The sequence below is a fragment of the Chelonia mydas genome, chromosome 16 (genome assembly GCF_015237465.2).
Source record: "Chelonia mydas isolate rCheMyd1 chromosome 16, rCheMyd1.pri.v2, whole genome shotgun sequence".
Lineage (NCBI taxonomy): Eukaryota > Metazoa > Chordata > Testudines > Cheloniidae > Chelonia > Chelonia mydas.
In genome coordinates this window covers 23,358,245-23,379,694 of record NC_057857.1, presented here as the reverse complement: position 1 = coordinate 23,379,694, position 21,450 = coordinate 23,358,245, and the positions used below count along the sequence as shown (strand labels likewise).

At 43.8% G+C, this 21,450-nt stretch overlaps 1 protein-coding gene across 10 annotated transcripts in view; it reads right to left on the bottom strand.

The window, feature by feature from the left end:
• Window positions 1-21,450, bottom strand: part of SCAI (suppressor of cancer cell invasion) — a 104,173-nt gene that overhangs the window by 10,102 nt on the left and 72,621 nt on the right. For 4 of the 10 annotated variants that reach the window (XM_037879376.2, XM_037879377.2, XM_043530573.1 and 1 more), the window contains 9 exons: window positions 20,127-20,279; window positions 14,644-14,745; window positions 13,691-13,792; window positions 12,382-12,460; window positions 10,022-10,121; window positions 8,237-8,318; window positions 2,306-2,378; window positions 409-582; window positions 88-188 (listed from right to left, as the gene is read on the bottom strand). In XM_037879376.2, coding sequence (XP_037735304.1) covers window positions 88-188; window positions 409-582; window positions 2,306-2,378; window positions 8,237-8,318; window positions 10,022-10,121; window positions 12,382-12,460; window positions 13,691-13,792; window positions 14,644-14,745; window positions 20,127-20,279 — 966 coding nt within the window. Of the gene's footprint in view, window positions 1-87; window positions 189-408; window positions 583-1,397; window positions 1,550-2,305; window positions 2,379-8,236; window positions 8,319-9,862; window positions 9,884-10,021; window positions 10,122-12,381; window positions 12,461-13,690; window positions 13,793-14,643; window positions 14,746-20,126; window positions 20,280-21,450 lie in introns of those variants that run through there. The other 6 variants (XR_005222446.2, XR_006286191.1, XM_043530572.1 and 3 more) reach the window with 5 other exon arrangements.

Sequence of the window (21,450 nt, the reverse complement as noted above, 5' to 3'; positions counted from 1 at the left end):
AAATCCCTTTAACCCCCAGCCAAGGCAATTTTGCATGAAAACAATTTGTCTGGTGACTCTTTCTCAGAGGCAAAGTTCCCTGCATACCCGGAAAATTTTGTGCATCCTCATGGTGGCTGAGCAGAAGACGAATCTTGTTAGAAGTAAACGAAGAAATTCATCCCCAAAAAACTGAAGAAATGCCTGATCTGCAGAGGAAGAAGGTGACACTTAAAGAAAACTGAATTCAGAAAGGCATTTTTGAGGCAAAAGACCTTTGGGAAAACACCACATGGAATAGCTGTGTATTTCACCCACAAACTGTATTATTCTTTGGCACAGCTGAGCATTGAGAAACAGATAAGAAACCCAGCTCAAGTTGTGCCAGTAAGTTTTCTGTTGAGTGCGTGTAGGTCTTTAAGGACATACCTATGGAGCGAGAATGGGTCAGCAGCTGGGCGATATCCCGGTTGATTTTTCTAAGGTAATCTTGACACTTCTCCCACAATCCTCTGCGCATGCTTGATAATCCAGAGACAAATAGGAATGCCATTAAAGGATTGTTCAGAAAGAGGGTGAAGAGGCTACCCCGCTGAGACTGATCTAAAAGCCAATAATAAACAACAACATGATGCATTCGGTGTGTGAAACAGGAGCGCTGTCCCTGCCAGAGTAGACCCCTGGACCCCTCCATTCCTCTCCAACTGCGGCAGTAACCTGCCGTGTTTATGGAAAGATCTTCCCAGCCTTTATGACGGGGGCCAGTTCTCCTGGTGATGCACTCACTAACTCCAGTCAAGGTTCATGAGAGATATGTGCATGATGGGAGCCCAGGAGACCCCACATACTTCTGAGTGGTTTAGATCTTTCCAGTTCTGTGCATGGTTTTAATACAATTAGTGTCAATCTTACAATGTAAGATGTTGTATAAGAAGATCATAACTGAACCCACCATATAACATTTCTTTCTTTTACAGTTTATCAGCATTACCAAAAACCCATAGAAACGTCTTTGGTCTGGTAAGAAGTAGGCAAGCAACACAACACTTGGATCTATATGGTCCCCCACCCAAAACAGACATAATGCCCCTTTGTTTTTTCCAGTTACTCTCCAGAAACCTACTCCTTTCCTTGGGAGTGCTGCTGGCTCTATTTAACAGCTTACAACAGAAAGAAGAGAAGCTAGAAGTCTTTTACTGTGGGAACCCCCTTTTGGTCACTGGTCAGTGTCTTAACAGAGTTACAACAGATATTTACGGGTGCATTACTAACACTGAACAGCAACCCCACTGGAGACATTGTTTTAATAGGTAAGTTCTATTATTTAATCCGAATTCCTCTTTGTTAACAGTTTTCACTTGAACAAAAAACTTTTAATATTTTCTACTCAAAAGTTTCTAGCAAATAATAGAACTTACCTTAAAGCAATTGTGAAGTCTCCAGCTTCTCTCATGCATTCATTTGCTGAGCACCACTTCCTGTGTCTCAAACTATGTCAGCAGACTGGACTTCATGCTGGGAAGTAGCGGTAAAATTGGCAGCCCTCACAGATACACACCAGAACCATTCACAGTTATAGGTATTGGAAAGTTAATATGTATATATTCTTATTTAGCAAATATTTATTTTGCTACCTAAAGTAATGGCTGCAGTTGTTTCCGTTAAACTCTGACAAGTAGACCTCCTGACCATAGTGCAGGCCACACTGTAAACTCTGTTCTAATGGAAAAAGGCAGATGGGAATCTGACCATGGTCATCTTTAACCTAGAAACTGGCAGAAGTATTCTGGTCTCTGACTTGCCCATTCTGAAAACCCATTTTCCCATGAGATGCACTAATTGTTTTCCTTAAGAAACCCTCCAAAATCTACACTGGTGCCAGAGAGATTCTGCAGACTAGATATTGATGCAGATTCTACAGCTGGCCTTTAGAACTGCTCCTGGAATAGAGTGGGCAACATTATCTTAGTGACATTCCATTTGTAGTAAAGATTCTCTCAAATGCTAATAGAAAAAGTGAATTATGACCCCAGCACTGTGATGGCAACTTTCTGGGTCTCTGCTCCTGCAAACTGAGTTTCCTCTCTGGCACTTGGTGAAGCTGCTTGGACAGACTCCAGCTGAATCATGCCATGTTAAAGTCATTCGTCATGAACTGTCAGTAAACTCTGGGCATGCTACACCGCTTCAAGCGCTGCTCACCCCCGGCTGGGGTCATCATCAAGTGAAGAGAAAGCATCAGAAAGTGATCATTTTGGAAGCTGATAAATGTTAGTTTTTTAAAATAATACAAGTGAAGCTGTGAGGAAAGGCAACCCCTTTGTACCTTGTAATGCTTTTGGATACGCTGTTGGAGAAAGCAAGCACACCAGTGGCTGTCCAAATAAGTTTGTGAAATTCTGTAACAGAACAGTTAAAATATCAGTTGTTATTTTGTCTTGTTGGTTGGAACCTCAATATGTGTTTAACGCATACAACTAAGGAGGGGATGAGTGGGGAAGGAAGGGACACACACAATAACTGAAAGTAGGCACTAGTTTCATAGAAACAAATTGCTTTTAGGGAGTAACCCATCACCGTAATGGACTTACTTTAACAACATATTCTGTACTCCAAACAACAAATCTGTTTGTTTTCAGGCCAAAGACCAACCTGGATTAGCCCTTTCAATTACTTTCCTTGCCATTAGTTTGGCTGTCCAATGAAGGTAAAAATATTGCTTTTTCCTAGCAGTAGGACTGTTCCCACTGGAATAGGACAGCCACAGGTAGGATGAGTATTAAAATTGGCTCCATTTAAAAACAAATGTGAACCATTAAGCAGCTGCTATGTGAAAACACTGTTTCAAGTTAATTGCTTAATCAATTTTCCTTCAATATTAGTAAAAACACACCATATTTGACAAGAATTCATCTGCATTGTTCTACACTGACACACACAAGGAGCAGAAGATGCATTCTAGAATCTACTTCTTATAGAAAAAGAGGTCATGAAACATTCGTCCAGTTTAGTTACTAATCTGAGTTGTTCTTTTCCTGCTAGCAATCTTTCTAAAACTGAAGAGTTGCAATGCCTTATAAGCGATAGAGATCAGGATGTCGGTATGACATCAGCGCACATATTCACACTAATGAAACAGCGGCCGGTTCAGTGCAATTCATAGTTCCCTTCAGATTACATATTATAAACCTAAAATGCACGTTATCAATCTTGGGTTCAAGCCCCAAAGGATCATTTACCTACTGTAGAACCATCAGTCCCTCGGCTCAAAAAAGAAGGGAGGTCCCAATTCTGGATTCTTTCTGATTTCTGCCTAACAAGCTGATATTTAAACTCCTTGCAAAAGTACTTTAATTAAACTAATTCCTTTTAAACATGTCAAAATACTAACAGTGGCCAGGTCCAATCAAAGTAATATACATTTCCCATGCCTAGAAAAATACTGACTAAGCTAAAAGCTCTGTTCCAAGAAGAGCCCAAGTGAGATTTATGGACTAGATATTAAGATTTTGGTGTCTAATGAAGAATCATCAGAAACTATTACTGTGCAGATGACTGCAAGCCAAAAAGAAACTGATACGATTGAACTATATAGCAGGGGTGGCTGAACTGCGGCTCACAAGCCATACATGGCTCTTTTACAGTTACAGTGCAGCTCGCAGACACCCCACCCCTGTTCTTCACCTCCCAGACTGGGGACAGGGGGGAGGAGGGAAAGCTCTGGCCTTCTGCCCTGTGGCCGGGTGGTGGGTTCAGGAGCTTCCGCTAGAGATGACTGGTGCTGGGGGGGGGCACACAATTTAACCCCCCCCCCCCCCCCAACAGCTCGAGTCATGCCCCCTCAGGCAAATCCCCCTTATCCTCAGCGGCCCCTCCCTGCAGCTCCCAGCTGTTGGCTCCATGTGGCAAGGCAGCAGCAAACCCCTGGGAGTGGCAGGGAGCGGCCGCTCCTTAGCTCCCTGGGAAGACGCAGCAGCAAAAGCAGCAACTCTCCCTGCTGTTTGCTGCTGCCTTTCCCCATGGCCACAGCTTGCCAGCTCCAACGAGCGGGGCTAGCAAACCCTGGCAAAAACATGAGGGGGAGGGGCACGGGCACATGACAAACCCCCCCCCCCCCCACACACACACACACATCGCCTATAGCTTCTGCCCAGCAGGGAGGGGGGATGACTCAGGGCTTCAGTAGCAGTGGGGCTGAAGACCTGAGCCCCAGCAGGCACGCCCCAGCTCTCAAACTTCTAAAGATTGTCGTATGCATAGTCAGTATATTTAGCTACCCCTACTATATAGGAACCATTTAGAACTCCAGGGGTATGTCTACACAGCCCACTAAGCTTGGAGCTTTGTGACCCGGGCCTGCAGACTCGGTGTTCCACGTCCAGGAGCGCCTGACTGATCAGTAACACCACCCTGGAGGGTATTGCTGACTGCAGGATATCCAGCAGCTTGTGCTGCAAATCCCTGACCTCGAGGAGTGGAATCAGAAGAGCGCCAGCTACCTCTTTGTGAGGTCTGGAAATTTCCAAAGATCATCGGCCCTGGATGGTGGCAGAGGCATAACTGCCTCATCTGGAGAAGAGGATGAAACAGGTGTTTGACGGTGGCTTCGTTATCTGCCCTGGCCTCCTGCTCCTCAAAAGTCTCCTCCTAGTGGAGGGCCGGTTGGGGAGGAGAGGGCTGTGCAACTCTGGCCTCCCTATGGAGGAAAGTACCGATGGTCTGGCAAACTCATCAGTAGGCACTCCAGAGTATAGCCATGGGACGGGGTGGGGGCACAATACGGAAGGGGGGTGGAATACAGGGTTGGTTCTTCTACCCTTGATTAGGAGCCTGATCTTTACCTATGACTGGCTAAGAATGGGTTCCTGAAGGGATATGTTGGAGAACCCTGAACAGAAACAGAAGAGACCAACTAGAAGTCCCAGGCAATGGAGGAGCACCCGCAGAAAATAATGGAGAGTCCTGCGGTACCAGAAGACAGTAGTCTGGAGATTGGGGTCTCAGCCAAATTATACCAGCTGGCTCAGCCTTCTACCATCCCCCTCAGCCCTCTGTGTAATTGCTTCCCATTATGTGGTATAAAATCGACTCACATGCCTTTGTTCTAGATAGGCTTTTCTGCCTTCTCCAGACATAAGATATGACAATACCCCAGTTCCTCGATTCCAAATTCCGCATTCTCTAATTGGCAGAGGCCCAGATCACTGCACTTCCAACCCACCCTACAGGCTACATTCATTGGCACACAAGAGAGCTCGTAGGAGATGAGGACAAAGCACTTTTGGTAGTCAGCCTGCTCCTCTGGAACTTGCCCCCAATAGAAACAGTGAAGCACAAACCTGTCTCTACTTAGAAAGAGCTGCAAGATGACTCTTGGTCCAGGTTTCTCCAGTGGACTAACTATGAAAACCTGCTCTCACAACTGACTGGCCAGATTCCTCCTCTGTCCCTGTGGAAAAACTGTGTGCTGCAGAGAAGCTCTTATAATGTTAATTACTCAATCTAAGCCATGCAAAGTGCACACTTGTCATGGTGATGGGCACCTACTAAATGTTCCTAAATAAAGCAATCCCCAGCTTTGGATGGGTACAACCCAGATATAAATATCAGAGGCGTTCCTCTATCCTTTTTGCCTCCCACTCTACCCCCATAAGAGCACAATGGTCAGCTCTCTTGCTTAAGTGCCCTGCTTGAGGAGGAACTAGGTGATATTTCCACAGCATGTTGTTCAGTGTGACTATGCATGCTGCGTTGGAGAAGAGATACAAGAAAATGAACGTTTTCTTTTTAAGACCTATTAGCAGGTCTCCTTTTTCCTAAGACCGTGGATGCAAAAATGTTTTAAGACCAGACACCTTTCCTAGAGATAACCTGTGCTGGCTAAGGAATAAGGGACAGTGCCTACATCCCTCAGAGGGCCAGTCCAAAGTCGAGTAGAGTATTTCACAGAGGTGCTGAGTCTCTCTAAGAGCATGACATCACTTCACGGCAGGACTCCCTCCCTGTCATCACCATTTAAATTCTTCAGGAGAAGGAATGACAGAGTGCACATGAGCAGAAAGCAGCTTTTGGGAGAAGTACTATGAGCAATTCATGTTATTGTCAATACGGCTAAGTAGTGCCATTTAAATGTCAAACTAGCTACTGTCCTCTCTGAAAGGATCAGAGCAGTAGCATGGAAAGAAGTCACTACACTGGCTCTGACTTTTCACACAGTTGCACAGAACCTTTGTCTGCGCTGACATGCTCTGACTACAAAGCATTTCATCTCCACTCAGCTCACCCAGGGACATTTGCAAACAGCACTAGTTACATATTCTTACTGCAAGTCACCAAGCACACTTGCAGAGCAATAACATGGGACTTGCATTTACCGAGGGCTGGGACACACTACCACAGCTGGGCACTCCACTATTTGCCTCTCATTGAAAACTATATACATATTTATGAATGGTGATAGATTTCCTGAAGTTCAGACATGAGGTCTTTAACACTGTTTACAAAACTATTTCAAACATTCACACTAACTTTCCTGAGTTCTCTCCAGAAAGTCACAAACAATGGAGTCCATCTAATCACCAATGTTCTACAAGTTCCTAGCAGTTAACACAATTCCAAGGAACACCAGAGTATCCACTTTTCCCCTTGCACACAAGCTGGGGATAGAGGTTTCTCTCTGCTCTTTTCTTCTGCTGGCTGGTTCGTGAGCTTTGGCATAACAACTAATGTACTGGATAAGAAGTTAGAGGTTTGGATCACTGACCAAACACAAAGTAAAATGAGGAGCAGAACTCAGGCCAAGACAGGTGTTTGTCTTATCTACGCACAGAAATTCTACAGTCTCCACTTGGATAGGACCGAGTTATTCCTGAGTTTACAAAGCAACTTTCTTCCAAAAATATTGTTTGTGACTCTTGAGAGATGCAAGCCCAAATGAGGGAATCCATGACCTCCCCCTGCAGATCCCCTGGGCAGAGAACATGTATGTCCAGAGTTGCAGGTGTACCGAGGTTCCCTAATTCTGCCCTCTCCCATACCAGGCCTACATGTTTTTTCAGAAGCTGTAATAGGAAGGGAGGAAGAACGGTCTTGTGGCTAAGGTGGAATGAAAATAAAGAGATCTGGGTTTATTTCCATCTCTGTCACCGATTTCCTTGTGGCTGTGATCAAATCATTTATCCTTCTTTCTGTAAATTGGGATAATATCTACAAGCAAAGTGTCATGGTGAAACCAGTTGCATTAGTGATTGCAAAATCCTTCAAGATGCTTTGACAAAAAGGCACTAGAGAAAAGCAGCGCAGTATTACAACATTTAGGTCAAAGTGTTCCCAAATTGATGATAGACTCATTTTGAATTATATGATTACTGATATGCTGAGTCTTGTTCTCTAACACCCCTCTCTAAACAGGTGAAACAGACAATGGACACTGGAGAGAGAACAAGCATATTTGGCCACTAGACATCCCTAATGTTCCTTAGAAATATAGCTGCAAATGTCCATTTGTCTAATTGTAAATAAGTCAAGTTGTAAGAGGAAGGCATCAGGAAGTGACAGTTTTGCATACCCAGCATGTTTCTGAACATTACATTCACTAATGAAATAATGTCACCCAGAGGTGATTGGTGCCTCTGGAATTAATCACACTTGCTTCCACGTTACCTGAATTGTAGATTGCTAATGAGGATTTGGCATTGAATAATTCTATTATGTCTCTACAGCATTCAGTGACAGGAGTTTGTCATTTTTCTAGCACATATTATACAAGAGGAGATGCTAAATGTATATCTGATTTTTGTAGCACATTTGTCTTTTAATTCCTCATTTGTTTTTTTCTCATTCAGATTTTTTTTTTTCAGATAAATGAACACACCTATTTACAAGGCAAAACTCTATTCATTGACACTTTTCTGCCATTTAAAGCAGCTCAGAGTAGGAGGGTTAGATATCTGGAGTAGAAAAGCAGATGAAGTAATCCACACCAAAAAAGAAACTATCTTTGATATATAACAAAAATAAACCTCCCACCAGTCCCAATTTTAAACTGTTTTTTTACTCCAGGAGGATTTGTTACTTTCCAATAAGCAGCCATTCATGTGCTTCTGTTCTTGTTCCTATTCAAAAGATCAGATCCTGCCCAGCATGCACAACCTTGACAGAAAAGACTAAATACAACCCGTTTATAGTTGGTTTGTTTAAACTGTAGACTACCTGTAGGCACTGTACTTTATCACACGTCTGTTTTCAAAAACCTTACCTTATAGGCAACACTGTTTGAGGAGTCCACAATGATAAATAGGGGCTTTCTTGTGAAAGGGTAGAGATCACCAGGGTGAAGGCTAAAAAGAGAAAGATGAGACAATTCACACAGTACTAGAACTTTCTGTGAAGCTGTTACAGAGGTCATGCTGTCCTGCTCTGAGCGAGGAGGTTTCTCCTTAGGCACATAGCTGCCCACATCAAAGGGATAACAGTAGGATGGAACAAGAAGGCCCAATACTCAAGTTGTAGCTCACTTTACAGGAAAAACAAACAGAATATTTAAGCGGAAATTTTTTTGCAGTCACCCACAGAGTATTAGCCCCAAACTAGAGAGGATTTAAAGAGGTGATATAAAACATTAGAAATAGCTGGAAAACACAGTGGACATCCAGGATGATTTAGTATAATTTGGGCCCGACCAAATTCATGGCCATGAAAAACATGTCACAGACTGTGAAATCTGGTCTTGTGTACTTTTACCCTATACTATACAGATTTCACAGGGGAGACAAGGGGTCCTGACCCAAAAGGGAGTTGCAGTGGGGTTGCAACATTATTTTAGGGGGGTAGTGGTATTGCCACCCTTACTTCTGCGCTGCCTTCAGGGCTGGGTGGCTTTTGGCCGGGTGCCCAGCTCTGAAGGCAGCCCCCGGCCAGCAGCTGTGCAGAAGTAAGGGTAGCAGTACTGCAACCACCCTACAATAATTTTGTGGCCCCCCCACAGCTCCTTTTTGGGTCAGAACCCCTACAATTACAACACTGAAATTTCAGATTTAAGTACCTGAAATAATGAAAATTATTTTTAAAATCCCATGACCATTAAATTGACCAAAATGGACCGTGAATTTGGTAGCGTCCTAAGTATGAGGCAACAATCTTTTCTAGCCTTTCAGGAGAATAACCGGGGGGCAGAGAATGGGAATGTTCACAGGTAGTATGCAGCAGAGGTATCAGCCAGTGTTTCACCAGTTCATAGTTATCTTACCCTCTACTAGGGGAGTGAGTCTACCTGAACCCCAAGTGTCAGAAACAAAGTGAGAGCCCCGATGTCATCAAGCCCTTAATGATTTGGGGCTACGACCCCATGGAAAAGCAGTCTGATCCTTACCCAGTTATTTCCTGGGTTGAAAATACTCAATTGGAGTCCTCATTCTGCTGCTGCCCAGGGCTCCACTACTGCCTCAGTTCAAGGGGCAGAAGAGCAGTCAGTGGTCTCCTGCTGGGCCTGAAGGGGTGCAGGTCCTCTCCTCCCCCTTGGCCACACAGGACAGGGGGAGGGAAGGATGGATCCATTCAGTCAGCAAAGTGCTCCAATAAGAGTCCTGATCCTGTTCCTCCTGAACATCCAGGGTTTGGGGAAGGAATGGGGGCTTTTTTTTTTTTTTTTAAACCAAGATAGCTATGTCAGTACGAGCAGTAGCATAGCTGCAGTTTACACTGGTAAAAAATAGCTACACCACCAAAAAACTTTTCTAGTGTAGGCAAGTGTCATCTAGATGCAGGTGGAGATGATGGGCAGTTAATACAGCTCAACAGAAGTTAAGCAGCTCAGTCAGACTGACTCCTTCCGGGGTGCATTCTCTTGCCCTCGCACTCCTAGTTCAACAGACAGGAAACTCACCCATCTCTGAAGTTTTGTGACCTATGCATTTGATAAAAAAAATAAAAAATAAAAGAGCACACATTTTTTCAGAAAAGTTAAACAGGGTTTGGGGCATCTTTACCAAGAAGAAAAACTTGCCTGCCACTTACTTCCCCTTGCTGAACCCATGAAACTCACCAGTGCATCTCCTTGTAAGATTGGTTCCGTTTGTGGATAGCATCACCATTTATAATGTCCCGGTTACTGTTTGTAAGGACACCACCAAAATCATACGGACCTACAAATGTCAAAAAAGAGATGAGATTAGCTGTCATGCCACAACTTGGATAAAGTGATTATAAGGTGTAGCACAAAAAAAAAGTAATGAATCTGAACTACTACAGATTCGAGAAAAAGTGATTATGGAGAGTTTACAATTTACTAGCCATGCAACTTAAAATGTGTGTGTTTTGGTAATTTAGTGACTAACCTTCTGGTTTGATACTACTGAGCATGTTGTAACTTCTACACTATTCATTTATTCTTCAAAACACTGTAGAAATCATAAGACATATACTGTAACCCATTAGGCTATGTAGTAAAAGGAATGCACATCTAGGTCAATAGATGTATCTCCAGGGACAGGAAAAGAACTTTACATATATTTCATACAGGACAATCAATACTAATTTTAAATACCACTTGAATCAATACATTCTAGAATCAGAATTTGTCCTTCTAAGGAGTTAAGATAAATCAATTTCAAAATTTGAACTTTTCCAGGGCAGCCATAATGCCAGCCTTTGCAGCCATCAGAGCTCTATTAGGAGCACTGTAAACAAAGCTCATAAGTTGAAGAATAGTTGTTTTTTAAACCTAGTAACAATCCAACATTATCAGCCAGGTTTCAGAGCCAAAGTGAGGGCTAGCTAGTCTTTGGAATTCTGTTGTTTCTGAAGTTCTAATAAAATATTATACGATTTTCAAAGCTATGTTGCTCTTTTTTGTCTGGTCCTGATGCAGGCTTAGTGATTATTCCACTAGGCATAGCATCTGGGCTGGCTGTTTAACTGACTAGTGGACAGTGTAGAAATTTTAAAAATTGCTGTCTCCTCAGAAATATCAATGGTCCCTGCAAGAGTGTGCTGGTACAGACAAGTATATTTCTCAGTTTAGTGGGAGTAATGGAACTCCTCTAGCATTAATGGGAGAATTGCATATATACTGGGACTTCCTAATTCTGCACAGTTGGATTTCATCTCCGGTATTTCATTTGCAGATAGTCCTTTCCTGTCTACACCTGAAAACCCCTTCCCTCAATAAACAATTACTTTTCACTTGTAAGAAAAGCTTTAAGGGGTCAGGAACAGAGCAAACTCATTTAGTGCTGTCGCAGGTGGCTTAAGTGTGACCTGTCAGCCAAATCTGGTCTGTATAATTTAACAATGCAACCTGCAGCTCCCGCTTTTTTAATACAGAGCACTACATGCTGGGAATTTTAGTTTTTGCAGGCCACACTTTCCTATTTAAAAACCACCACCACCCCCCACCCACCCACCCGTGACTGCAATCTGATTCATCATGCAAGCCCCTGAGACCTGAAAAGTTGCCTGTGGAGCTCTCCAGAGGACAAAGATTGGGTGCCTCTACAGTAGAGTAGTAAGTTAGAACAAGGCATGCAGTGAAGTTAGATACAAAGCAGGTTGCAAGGGACACAATATCGTTAAAACCAAACTGTCCGGTTACACCACACTGTAAAATGTTAAAAGCAATTTAAAAAAATCACTGCCACAATAGAAAGTTTGCAGGGATTGTTTTTTTCTTTTAGCATTTTGAAAGATTCACAAATCATGCAAGGAGGATGGAACAAGCATGCATCTTATAAAGGAATGCAAGTCTCAAACAGATGAAGGGCATACAATATTTAGGATGTTTCAAATAATTTCTTCCTTTAAAGTGTTATACAAAAGTAACAATCTTTCGACTGCATTTGCACCAGTTGGCCAGTTTTAGATTTTTAGACTGTATCTGCATCCCAATATTCTGCTCGGTTGAACAACAGGGGAAGATGAGGTGAGGGGAATTATTAAAATCATGACAAGAGCTTGAATTGTCACATCAAACAAACGTATAAGGAGTACAACAATCTCTGCAGAGACCCCTTCAGCCCCTTTACCACCATTTTCCTGAACATCTATTTTGATACTTCAGATTGGGAAGAAATGCCAGATGTTGTTGAACCATTTTATTACGATAACTCTTCACTGATGGGCCAATTGACCCATGGGTCTTCAAAACTCATGACATTTTTAATATTTCAGATCTTTCAAAAACTTAGTCGTCCTTTGAAAAGATTTCAAGTCAGTAGATTATTGTGTGCTAAACACAGAATTGGCTATTGTGTATCCAAAAGAAAGCAAGTCTTGGTAGGTAGATGGGCATATGAAATTGGACTTGTCCTTTAAAAGGAGTGTTGCGAGATCTCTGTGGGCCACTTATCCTGAAATATAAAGCAAATTCAAGCCCTGCTCATGACAGGGAGCATTCCTTTATTGTACCTTCACTATCCGAACGACCTGAGGGAAACACGCCAGTGGCCGACAAGTAGATTAGCAGCACACTGTTCGCAGGCAGCTCCTGAAATTCAAGCAAAGGAAAGGGGCAGGAGGAAAATTCAGACATTTATTGTAACATGCGACATACGTTCTGTATCAGCCTGATAAAATCATTGGTATTTACAGGTGCAATTCCCCTGCCCCAGTTGCCCTTCAGCCTTATGTGGCTCCTTTGCATGTATCTATATCGCTTACACAGACACTTCTTGAATCAATGGGCATTTGGGATAAGAGCGGCCAGATTGGGTCAGACCAACAGTTCATCTAAGCCCAGTATCCTGTCTTCCGACAGCGGCCAATGCCAGGTGCTTCAGAGGGAATGAACAGAACAGGCAATCAAGCGATCCATATGGGTACACACAGTGATGTATGCTGCAGAGGTACTCCGTTGTATCTTTTAAAATATCTGATTGATACGCCGGGTTCAGAGGCTGTAAGAGCACCATTTCCCGCACATCCCCTCTTCCCTAATATCTAGTGAGACACAGACTTCCTGGAATGTGGAATCTAAGAAACTCTCCAGCTGTCCCAGAATTCTGAAGGAGGTCTTAGCTCCCAGCCTCTCCTTCCCCCGCAAAAAAGGGCCTACAACAAAAATAATATCCCAAAACTACTCAGTTGGGCAACTTGCCAAAAAACAACCCAGGGTGCTGGATCCTGCATGGGTCTGTGCAAGAAACGCATATGCATCCATGTGCCACCTTTCCGTTCACTCCCTGCATGGGAGCACCGACATATCAGAGACCCCTGCTTACTGGGGGAGAGACTGAGCATGCAGGCACGCACAACACCAAACACAGCCAGGAAGTTTCATTTTAGGCTCATCAGCTGTGAGACTGCTTCCTCTGTAAAGAAACAAGTTGTTTTTAGCAACTAAATCCCCAGGTTGCTGCTGGTACAAACAATTAAATATACTGGGCCCTACAGCTATATTAACTGGAAATGAATTTAGCCACTGTACCTTTGTAGAATTCTTAGTAAAGATACTTATATATTTAGATCAGATAATCTGCCATTGAGACAGACAAACAGAGAAGTCATTAAAACTTCCATCCTATGAAGAGGATGGAGATTAACCCTTTGCCTTTTACTTTACAATTTAAAAAGGCTACTAAAGGCTTAGTTTTCGGGAGGGGGGGAATGAGGGGGATCTTCTTGACTCAAGTCACTTTTCTTTAGCGAAGTGTACCATTCTAGAGATGTTTTTTTTTTTTTTTTAAATCAACTGACAAATACACCTGATTTTACAAACCTTAAACGCTGCTGCTAAGAACGTATACAGCTGGCTGAAGGTAGGTTTATACAGCAAGTACTTATGGGGATTTTCCCGTCTAGCAGGTTTCTCAGTCGACTCCTATTTAAAAACAAAAAAGCACACCATGCATGTATATTCCTAATATAGCTTTATCTTTAAACTTCCATTTATCTGAATATTCATCTTCAATGTGCTTCCCTAACATATTGGTCTGCCCATGTAGCATTCTCTACTGAGTACCACAGTAACAAAGTTCACGTCAGAAACCGTTTGACAGTCCGTATTCAAGCTTACAACTCAATGTAACTTGCCACCCAAATCCGGCTTTTATCCTGGATTATAATTTAGAGAGAACAAGGTGAGAAAATGCAGTCTCCAATTCAGTTAGTTCCCAATCCCTTAATAAAGCTCCTTGACCATATTGTCAAGGACACACTGTGAATATAGCACACGTCTGCTTCAGTCTAGCGCCTCGTTTTTTACTTTATTCTCCCAAGACAAACATTTTCTTCCATTTTATTTGTACCTCAACACAGTGCTGTGAAGTGTGCCGACAAAAAACAAGGACTGGCAATTCTTCCCTTTGTCTACAGATGAAACACAAAATGCATCCTAAATATCTAGACTACACTAACAGGGATGACCCAAATGAGAGGGACAAACTGCAAGTCCAATAAGCAGAAAGAAAACGGAGGGGCTTTTGGGAGGACAGCAAACTAAATAAAGTCTTTCCGTTATAACCAAACAATACTTGCGACTGAAGCTTCCACATATAATTGAGAAGCCATCCTTACCCAAGTCCAACTCTAGAGTTTGAACTCCCTTTCTGTAAGTATCAGAATAAGAGTTATAACAACGTAACTGCCATGCTCTATGTACAGAGCAGAGAGAAGATCACCTAAAGTTAACAGAATTCTGTTGCCAAGTTTGCAACTGAAAATGAAACTCACCTGCATTCCAGGTTTGTTCATTTGTGAAGCCAAGTTCATTGGTTCCCTTTCCAGTGCTTGCAACATTCGGAACATGTCAACCGTTAATTCGCTGAACTTTACCTGCAAGAGGAACACTGCCATCACTAATGTATCCTGTCTGGCATAGGGTAAATAGGTACTCTGCTCCCTAAGAATTACCCAGGTAAGAGCATCGAACTGTGTACTGAAAAGATTAGAGTGAAAGACTATACAATATCTAAAAGCGCCCAACATTTGGTTAAGATACTCGTAACCCCACTGCTGACATGGAAGAAGTATAGAGGTAAAATACGAAAACCGCTTTACCTCATTGTTAGCTAAAGACAGAAAATTTCCCCAGTCTGTTTGCAAAGATGTTCATCTGTTGCATTACCTGTGCTCCAATACGTCTGTAAGTGCCACAGGACTCTTTAATCACCTGTGATGTGACCCTCATATGTGCAAGAGTCACATAACAGGCAATGCAACAGATCGGGTTTTTCCAGACAGACTGTCCCACAAAAGACATGGCACTAGCACGTTTTAAATGTGCACAACAGGCTTCAGGTATCAGACAGAGATCATTCTTAACTAGCATAATGGATACAAGTGGTAAAAAAAAGGTGTGTGTCAATGGGCTGATATGGAGAGGTCACTTACCTTGCAGTAACTTGAGTTTGAGCAGTTTTGTCGCTACGGGTGCTCTTTCGTAGGAGGTGCCCATGCACTCTTGACTAAAGAATGCAAAGTACTGTGTGCAGGACTGCACCTAACAGCACCTTGTGCCGCCAAATGAGGGCATATAACAAGAGGCACGGACCTGCCGTCACTCAGTTCCTTCTTGACTGTGAAGCAGAGCTCCACAGCTGAGAGAAAGGGGGAAGGGAAGCGGAGCACCCATAGGAACAAAACATCTTGAAGAACTCAAAGTTACTGCAAGATAACTAACCTCTTCTTCAGGTATGTGTCCCTATAGGTGCTCCACCATAGGAGACTCCCAGCAGTGACTCAACAAGGAGACCAGTCCAAGACATTTCAAAGGATCACCACCAAAGGTAGCATCATCCCTGGAAGCAGGTAAAATGGCACAATGCTCGGCTAAGGAATGAACAGAAGACCAAACTGCAGTCCTACAAGTTTGTTACGGGAACGTCTTTCAGGAGAGCTACAGATGTGGACTGCGCTCTAGTGGAATGTGCTGTCACTCCGTGAAGGGGCTGCATCCCAGCAGATTCATAACAGGTTAAACAGCAACCTGAAACCCATTTCAAGAGTGAGTGTAAATCGGTTGTCCCTTCCTCCTCTGTGCAGTCTACAAATAATCTGGGAGAGGCCCAGAACGTCTTAGTCCTGTCCACGTAGAAGGCAAGAGCCGTTTGGACATCTAGTGTACGTAGGCTGGCCACCACTCTGGAAGCATGAGGCTTTGAGTTCCTGGTATGTGGATCTCTTGATTAACATGATATTCCAAAGAGCTTTGGAAGAAGCAAGGATGTGCTACAGCATAACCATATTTCTATAGAAGGTAGTAAATGGTGTGTCTGCCATCAGAGCACTGAGCTCTCTCATATGTTCTATAAAGAACCAAGTCTTGAAGGAGAAGTGCAGGAGAGAACAGGTAGCCATCAGTTCAAAGGGGGTTTTCCTCAGGGCACTGAGAACCAAATTAAAAATTCGCATTGGGGGGGGGGCCAGACGCCATACCAGGGAAACAAGTCATGTAAGCCCTGGATGAATCTGGCTGTACTGGGATGGGCAAAAAACTGAGAAGCCATCAAAACGTGGAAGGCAGTGATAATGGGCAAATGTACTCATTGCTAGACAGCATGTCTACAAATCCAATAGTTAGTCTAGGATTTGAGAGCACAACACCTCTTCAGTCTATACAAGCATCAGAGAATGCCAGGAATGCAAGTATTTCTAGTTTTGAAGGTAAGTTTTGCAAGTACCAAGTTTCCTGCTAGATAGGAGAACTGACTAGACCTTATCCAAACATATTAGCTCCATGCTCAAGAACCATCTAGGAACCATGCTCTCAGATTCGGGGGGGAGGAGGTTCAGACAGATCAGGGTCCCAGAGTTCTGTGACAGGAGATCCTTCGTGAGAGAAAGTCTGGGAGGCACTGCCAAAAAGAGGTGAAGGAGGTTCAAGTACCACACTTGTCTTGGCCAGAATGGCGTTATGAGGATAACCCTCCCTTTCTTGTTGCAGTTTAAGTAAGGTCTTGAGGATCAGAGGTAGAGCAGGTAAGCACATTGTAGGATATGGGGCCACAGTGTTATCAGGGCAGTCTCTATCCCCCTGCTGATTCATATGTAAATAAGTCTCCCCCTGTTTTGATTCCACACTGCTCAATTTAGATCAGAGACAGGTCGATAGCTGCCTTCCCTCGAGTTCAGGAGAAAATCTGTTTCTCCCTGGGTTTGGTCACAGACTTTGAAGCATATCAGTGAGTATCCATAATTTCTCATATAGTACTTCCAAAATATATGTATTATGATATTAATCACCAGTAAGTCACAGGCTTTCATAAAAGACCTTACTAAATACAATTTTCTAACACAGTAATTTGGATTCAGTTGAGTCAATTACTTATCATCTGAGGTTCAGACCCTCATCATTAACAGTTAAGAGATATCTCCCCCCCGCCTTGCTAGTTTGATGGCTTTGTTTATCTTTTAAGTAAGTATACCTTCATTATCTCTGCTTGTCTGACCAACCTGCTTGCCAGGCAAATACGCATTCCTTTGTCCAAAGTGTGTTTGGCAAGCAATGCATAAGAACATAATTCTAGCCTATATTTATAACTTTGTACACACAACATACAAGAATATTAATGATCAGCCAGAGCCTGCCACCCAAGGGCTGAAGCCCAAAGCCTGAGCCCCACCGCCCCTAAGAAGGTGGGGAACTCACTGGCTGCCTGCTCCTTCAGCGTTGTGTCCCAGGTGACTTCAGAGGGGGCAGGGCCCAACCCCTGCTGGCAGCCCCAAGGCAGGGCATCCAGGAGGGGTGCTTTGCTACTTTGCCCTCCCCGCCAGCCCAGGAGGCTGTGGCCACAAGAAAAGTCCCTGGTGGCCCCATGCGGCCACGGTGGTCATATTTGAGAAAAGCTGGTCTAGATCTCCTCCTCTGAAAGCTCAAATGTATGGGAAAAGTCTGCTGCAGATGGTACTGTAACAGTCTAAAGAGCTCACATTTGGGACCTACTAAACTGTCTCTGTTGCAGAAACCAAGTTCCCAGAGACCCTTGAGTCCTTCAGGGTGCGGAGGAAGGAGTCTGTCAGCACTGAAGAGCTTGGACCCTTTAAAGGGAAGGTCATTTTCAACCACACTCTGCACCTTTCTCTGGAGACCAGAAGACTGGAATCAGGATGCTCTTTGCATAACCACAGGCAGGTATGTGGCAGCCCAGAGGGAGGTTTTAGCTATAAACTGACCTTCTGAAATGAGGGTCTGAAATTGTTCCCGCTGATCCTGTGGCAGATGGTCAGTAAAATGTGTGAACTTGGAATATGTATTAAAATCGCATTTCACCACAGGGCTTGGTAGTTTGCCACCTGAAATTGGAGAGATGCAGGAGTAGTAGTTTTTTCTACCCAGGTCTAAGACTCCTTATCATAAGGAGAGAGTCTGGAGTGGGTTTGTTGATTTCTCTATTAGCTGCATCCACCTCCAGGGAATTGGGAAGGAGGAGGAAAAACAAACATTCCATTCCCTTGCTCATTTACGGGTGGGTTGGATAGTAGCAGGTGTTTGCTAGACTGCGCAAATAGGCAATAACAGAGCCTCATTGATTGGGAGAACAATTTTCTCGAGAAGTGATATTTAGAATGTCCACCAAGGAGTGTTGAGTCTCCTGGACCTCTTCTCATAGGATCTGGAGGGATGGTGCCAGGCATTTCAGGGGGGCTTGGAAAGCCCAAAAGTCATCAGCATAAGATTGCTCTCAGTAGATGGACGCAGCGGGGTGTGATGGTATGGTGCCAAAAAGAGAGCCCTGTACCAGGACCTTAGAATCGAAAGCAGGATCATCCCTCGGGCTGAAAGGGGAAACATAAGATATAAGTGCCGGTACTGGAGTCCAGCTGGGGTTCAATCTGGGAGGATTGTAGTTGGAGATGTTCACGCAGTACCAGGGATGGAGCATTTATAGAGGTCCATAACAGGCAAGATTCCAGTTCTTCCAGTTATAGAAGTGGTCCTCTGTGGAGAGAAATCTGGAGAGTGCTCGTGGGCTATGGTATCCAGAAGTCTGGTCAATACTGGAACCTGGAGAAGGGGCCTGGGCTGGAAAGGAAAGCATGGTACCAGAGAGGCTTGTAGAGGAACTTCTGACTTCAGAGCTCTGGTGCAGGGAAGGCTCTGAGAGTGGAACTTGAGTGGGAGGCCAGCATGCATCTCAGTGCACAAGACATGCAAGTCGGTACCCAGGGAGATGGCTGCTTGTACTGTTTATTAGAAGACTTCTCCTCATGCTGCTTCTTGTGCGGTACTGGCGGCTTGGTACCGAAATCAGACAGAGGCCCAGCTGTACCCCTTGAGGAATGTGAGGCCTCCTGAGAATGGGATTAATGAGGCTTCTTCTTGGAAGTCCGAGCCTCTGGAGGTGCTGCTGGAGCTGCAACAGCCACCGGAGCACCCTGGGATGTTGAGGTTGACGTGCAGTGGGGGAGTGAACAGCCTCCACTGGGGCTTCCGAGTATGCCATTAGCAGGTGCTTCAGGCTACTCTCTGCCTTTGCAAGGACCACCTTGAAATACTGCACAGACCCTACACCTTGATGGGACATGGGTGGCTCTGAAGCAGCTCAAATGCCCATCACTATGGTGAAAACGACTTGAGGCAGGTCTGGCAGGACTTAAATCCCAGGGTCTTCAGCATCACCCAGAGCGCTAATGGACCTTAACAGAGGACTGAAAGATATGGGGGGAGGCGGAGGGGGCGTGAAGCGGCTCAGAGAAGAGTAACCACCCTTCTAAGCACAACTGTGTTAAAACTAAGAGGAGAAATAAAATAAAACAAATAAAGGAAACACTAAGAATTGCTACATTTAAGTAAGGCAGGAGGCTGAGAATGAGTGGATGTGCATATATCTCCATATCAAGCTGCAGCCGGTTGAGAAAGAACTGAGTGGCGGTCAGTCCAGGCCTCCTTACATGCCCTCATTTGGAGTCACAAGGTGCTGCTCTGCTTTGCATTCTCCAGTCAAGAGCACTTGGATGCGAGCGTATCCTATGGTGGAGTACCCATAGGGACATGCACTCGAAAGAACAGGACAGAAAAGATAGTTCTTGTTGGTTATCACTCAGGTTTTGCCAAACTCTCAGCTAATCTACTGTCACTGTTAACATCATTGCTAAAGGATTTTATATTTGACTCTTTTGGACTCTGCAATTTCCTTTAGTAGAATAAAAAAAACCTAACTATTTTCAATTCCAATTGAAGATTGAACATACAAACAATTCCTTGTCTCCTTTACCTGGTTATTGCAATTCCCAATAATTAACGCATCTGCAAGAGTGAGCTGTCCCACGATCATTCCCTGCTCCAGCAATGGGGCCCCTGTTTCAGCCAGTCGGTTGGAGGTGATTACAATGGTATTGTCATCATTTAAAACCATTACAGGATCTGCCTGGAAAGAGAACCAGCACAGAGCATGAATTCCAAGGAAACCTACAGGGTCAACGACCACAAGCAAAAGGGACTATATCCTGTCACTCATAACAGACATCCCATAGCTGAAGTGAAGACTACTTTATGTGTCTTAATAACGTGCCTTTTATATCCTAAGGCTGCAGAGCAATTCCAGCTTGGAAAAGGAGCTGCTCTTAGGGACTAGAAGAAAATACCTTGGATATTTAGACACAAATATTTGTGTGGTAGCACTTTAAGTGCAGTTGAGAGGAGAACGTACCCATTCAGGATAAGCCATCTGACTTAGTTTCCCAGAATCAGGGGAAACAAACTTCACTAACACAAGCGCAGCAGGCAATCCACATGCAGCCCATGCAGATAATTGGTAACACTTTACATGGCAGAAAAGACTTGCATTATTTACATTTCTCTTCTTTCCTAGAGAGAAATAATGAAGGAAACAAGCCAACAGTAGTCCAGCATTTCAATCTAATAATGATTAAATACTGGAGCATAGGTCTTCGTACACATGCATACACATTGTACAAATGGAGGTGATCAGGAAACTGTCTCCTATTTTAGAGAAGAAATCCTCATTTTTCTTTGTAGCAAGACATAAAAAGGGCAATATTACAGCTATGCCAAGACATACTGTCAGTATAACTGCCAAGATTATACTGTATTTTCCATTACATATTGCTTATGCATTGCCAGAATAATATGCCAATACTGCAAGCATCAAAATATATTTATTTGGAAGTTACTAATAATACAGTCAGAAGCAGGCCTCCCACAAAGATGGGCCTGTAGCTGGCAGACCTTCTATAGCAGTTACTATGCCAATGGCTATGTTCTGATCCCAGTGTCACCTGAACACCAGGTGTAAGAAGAGAGGTGGTGGATTGCTGAGAGATAGCAGGTCACAACCTCATGTTTCCACTAGCTGCTAGCTTTATGTTGCTTGAGCAGATCTGGCTCTGATGTCACAGGAGCCTCCTTAACAGCTCAGCTAATGCAGAATATTTCATCAGCAGACTGGAGAGGTGTGTGACACACCTGCGCACAAGACTGTTCCTTACTAGCTCACTCCCCTTGGCATGGTCTCAGAACAATATGCAGTGAAGAGTTCCCATGTTTTACTTTTAAAACAAGAGGGGGTTTTTTTGGAC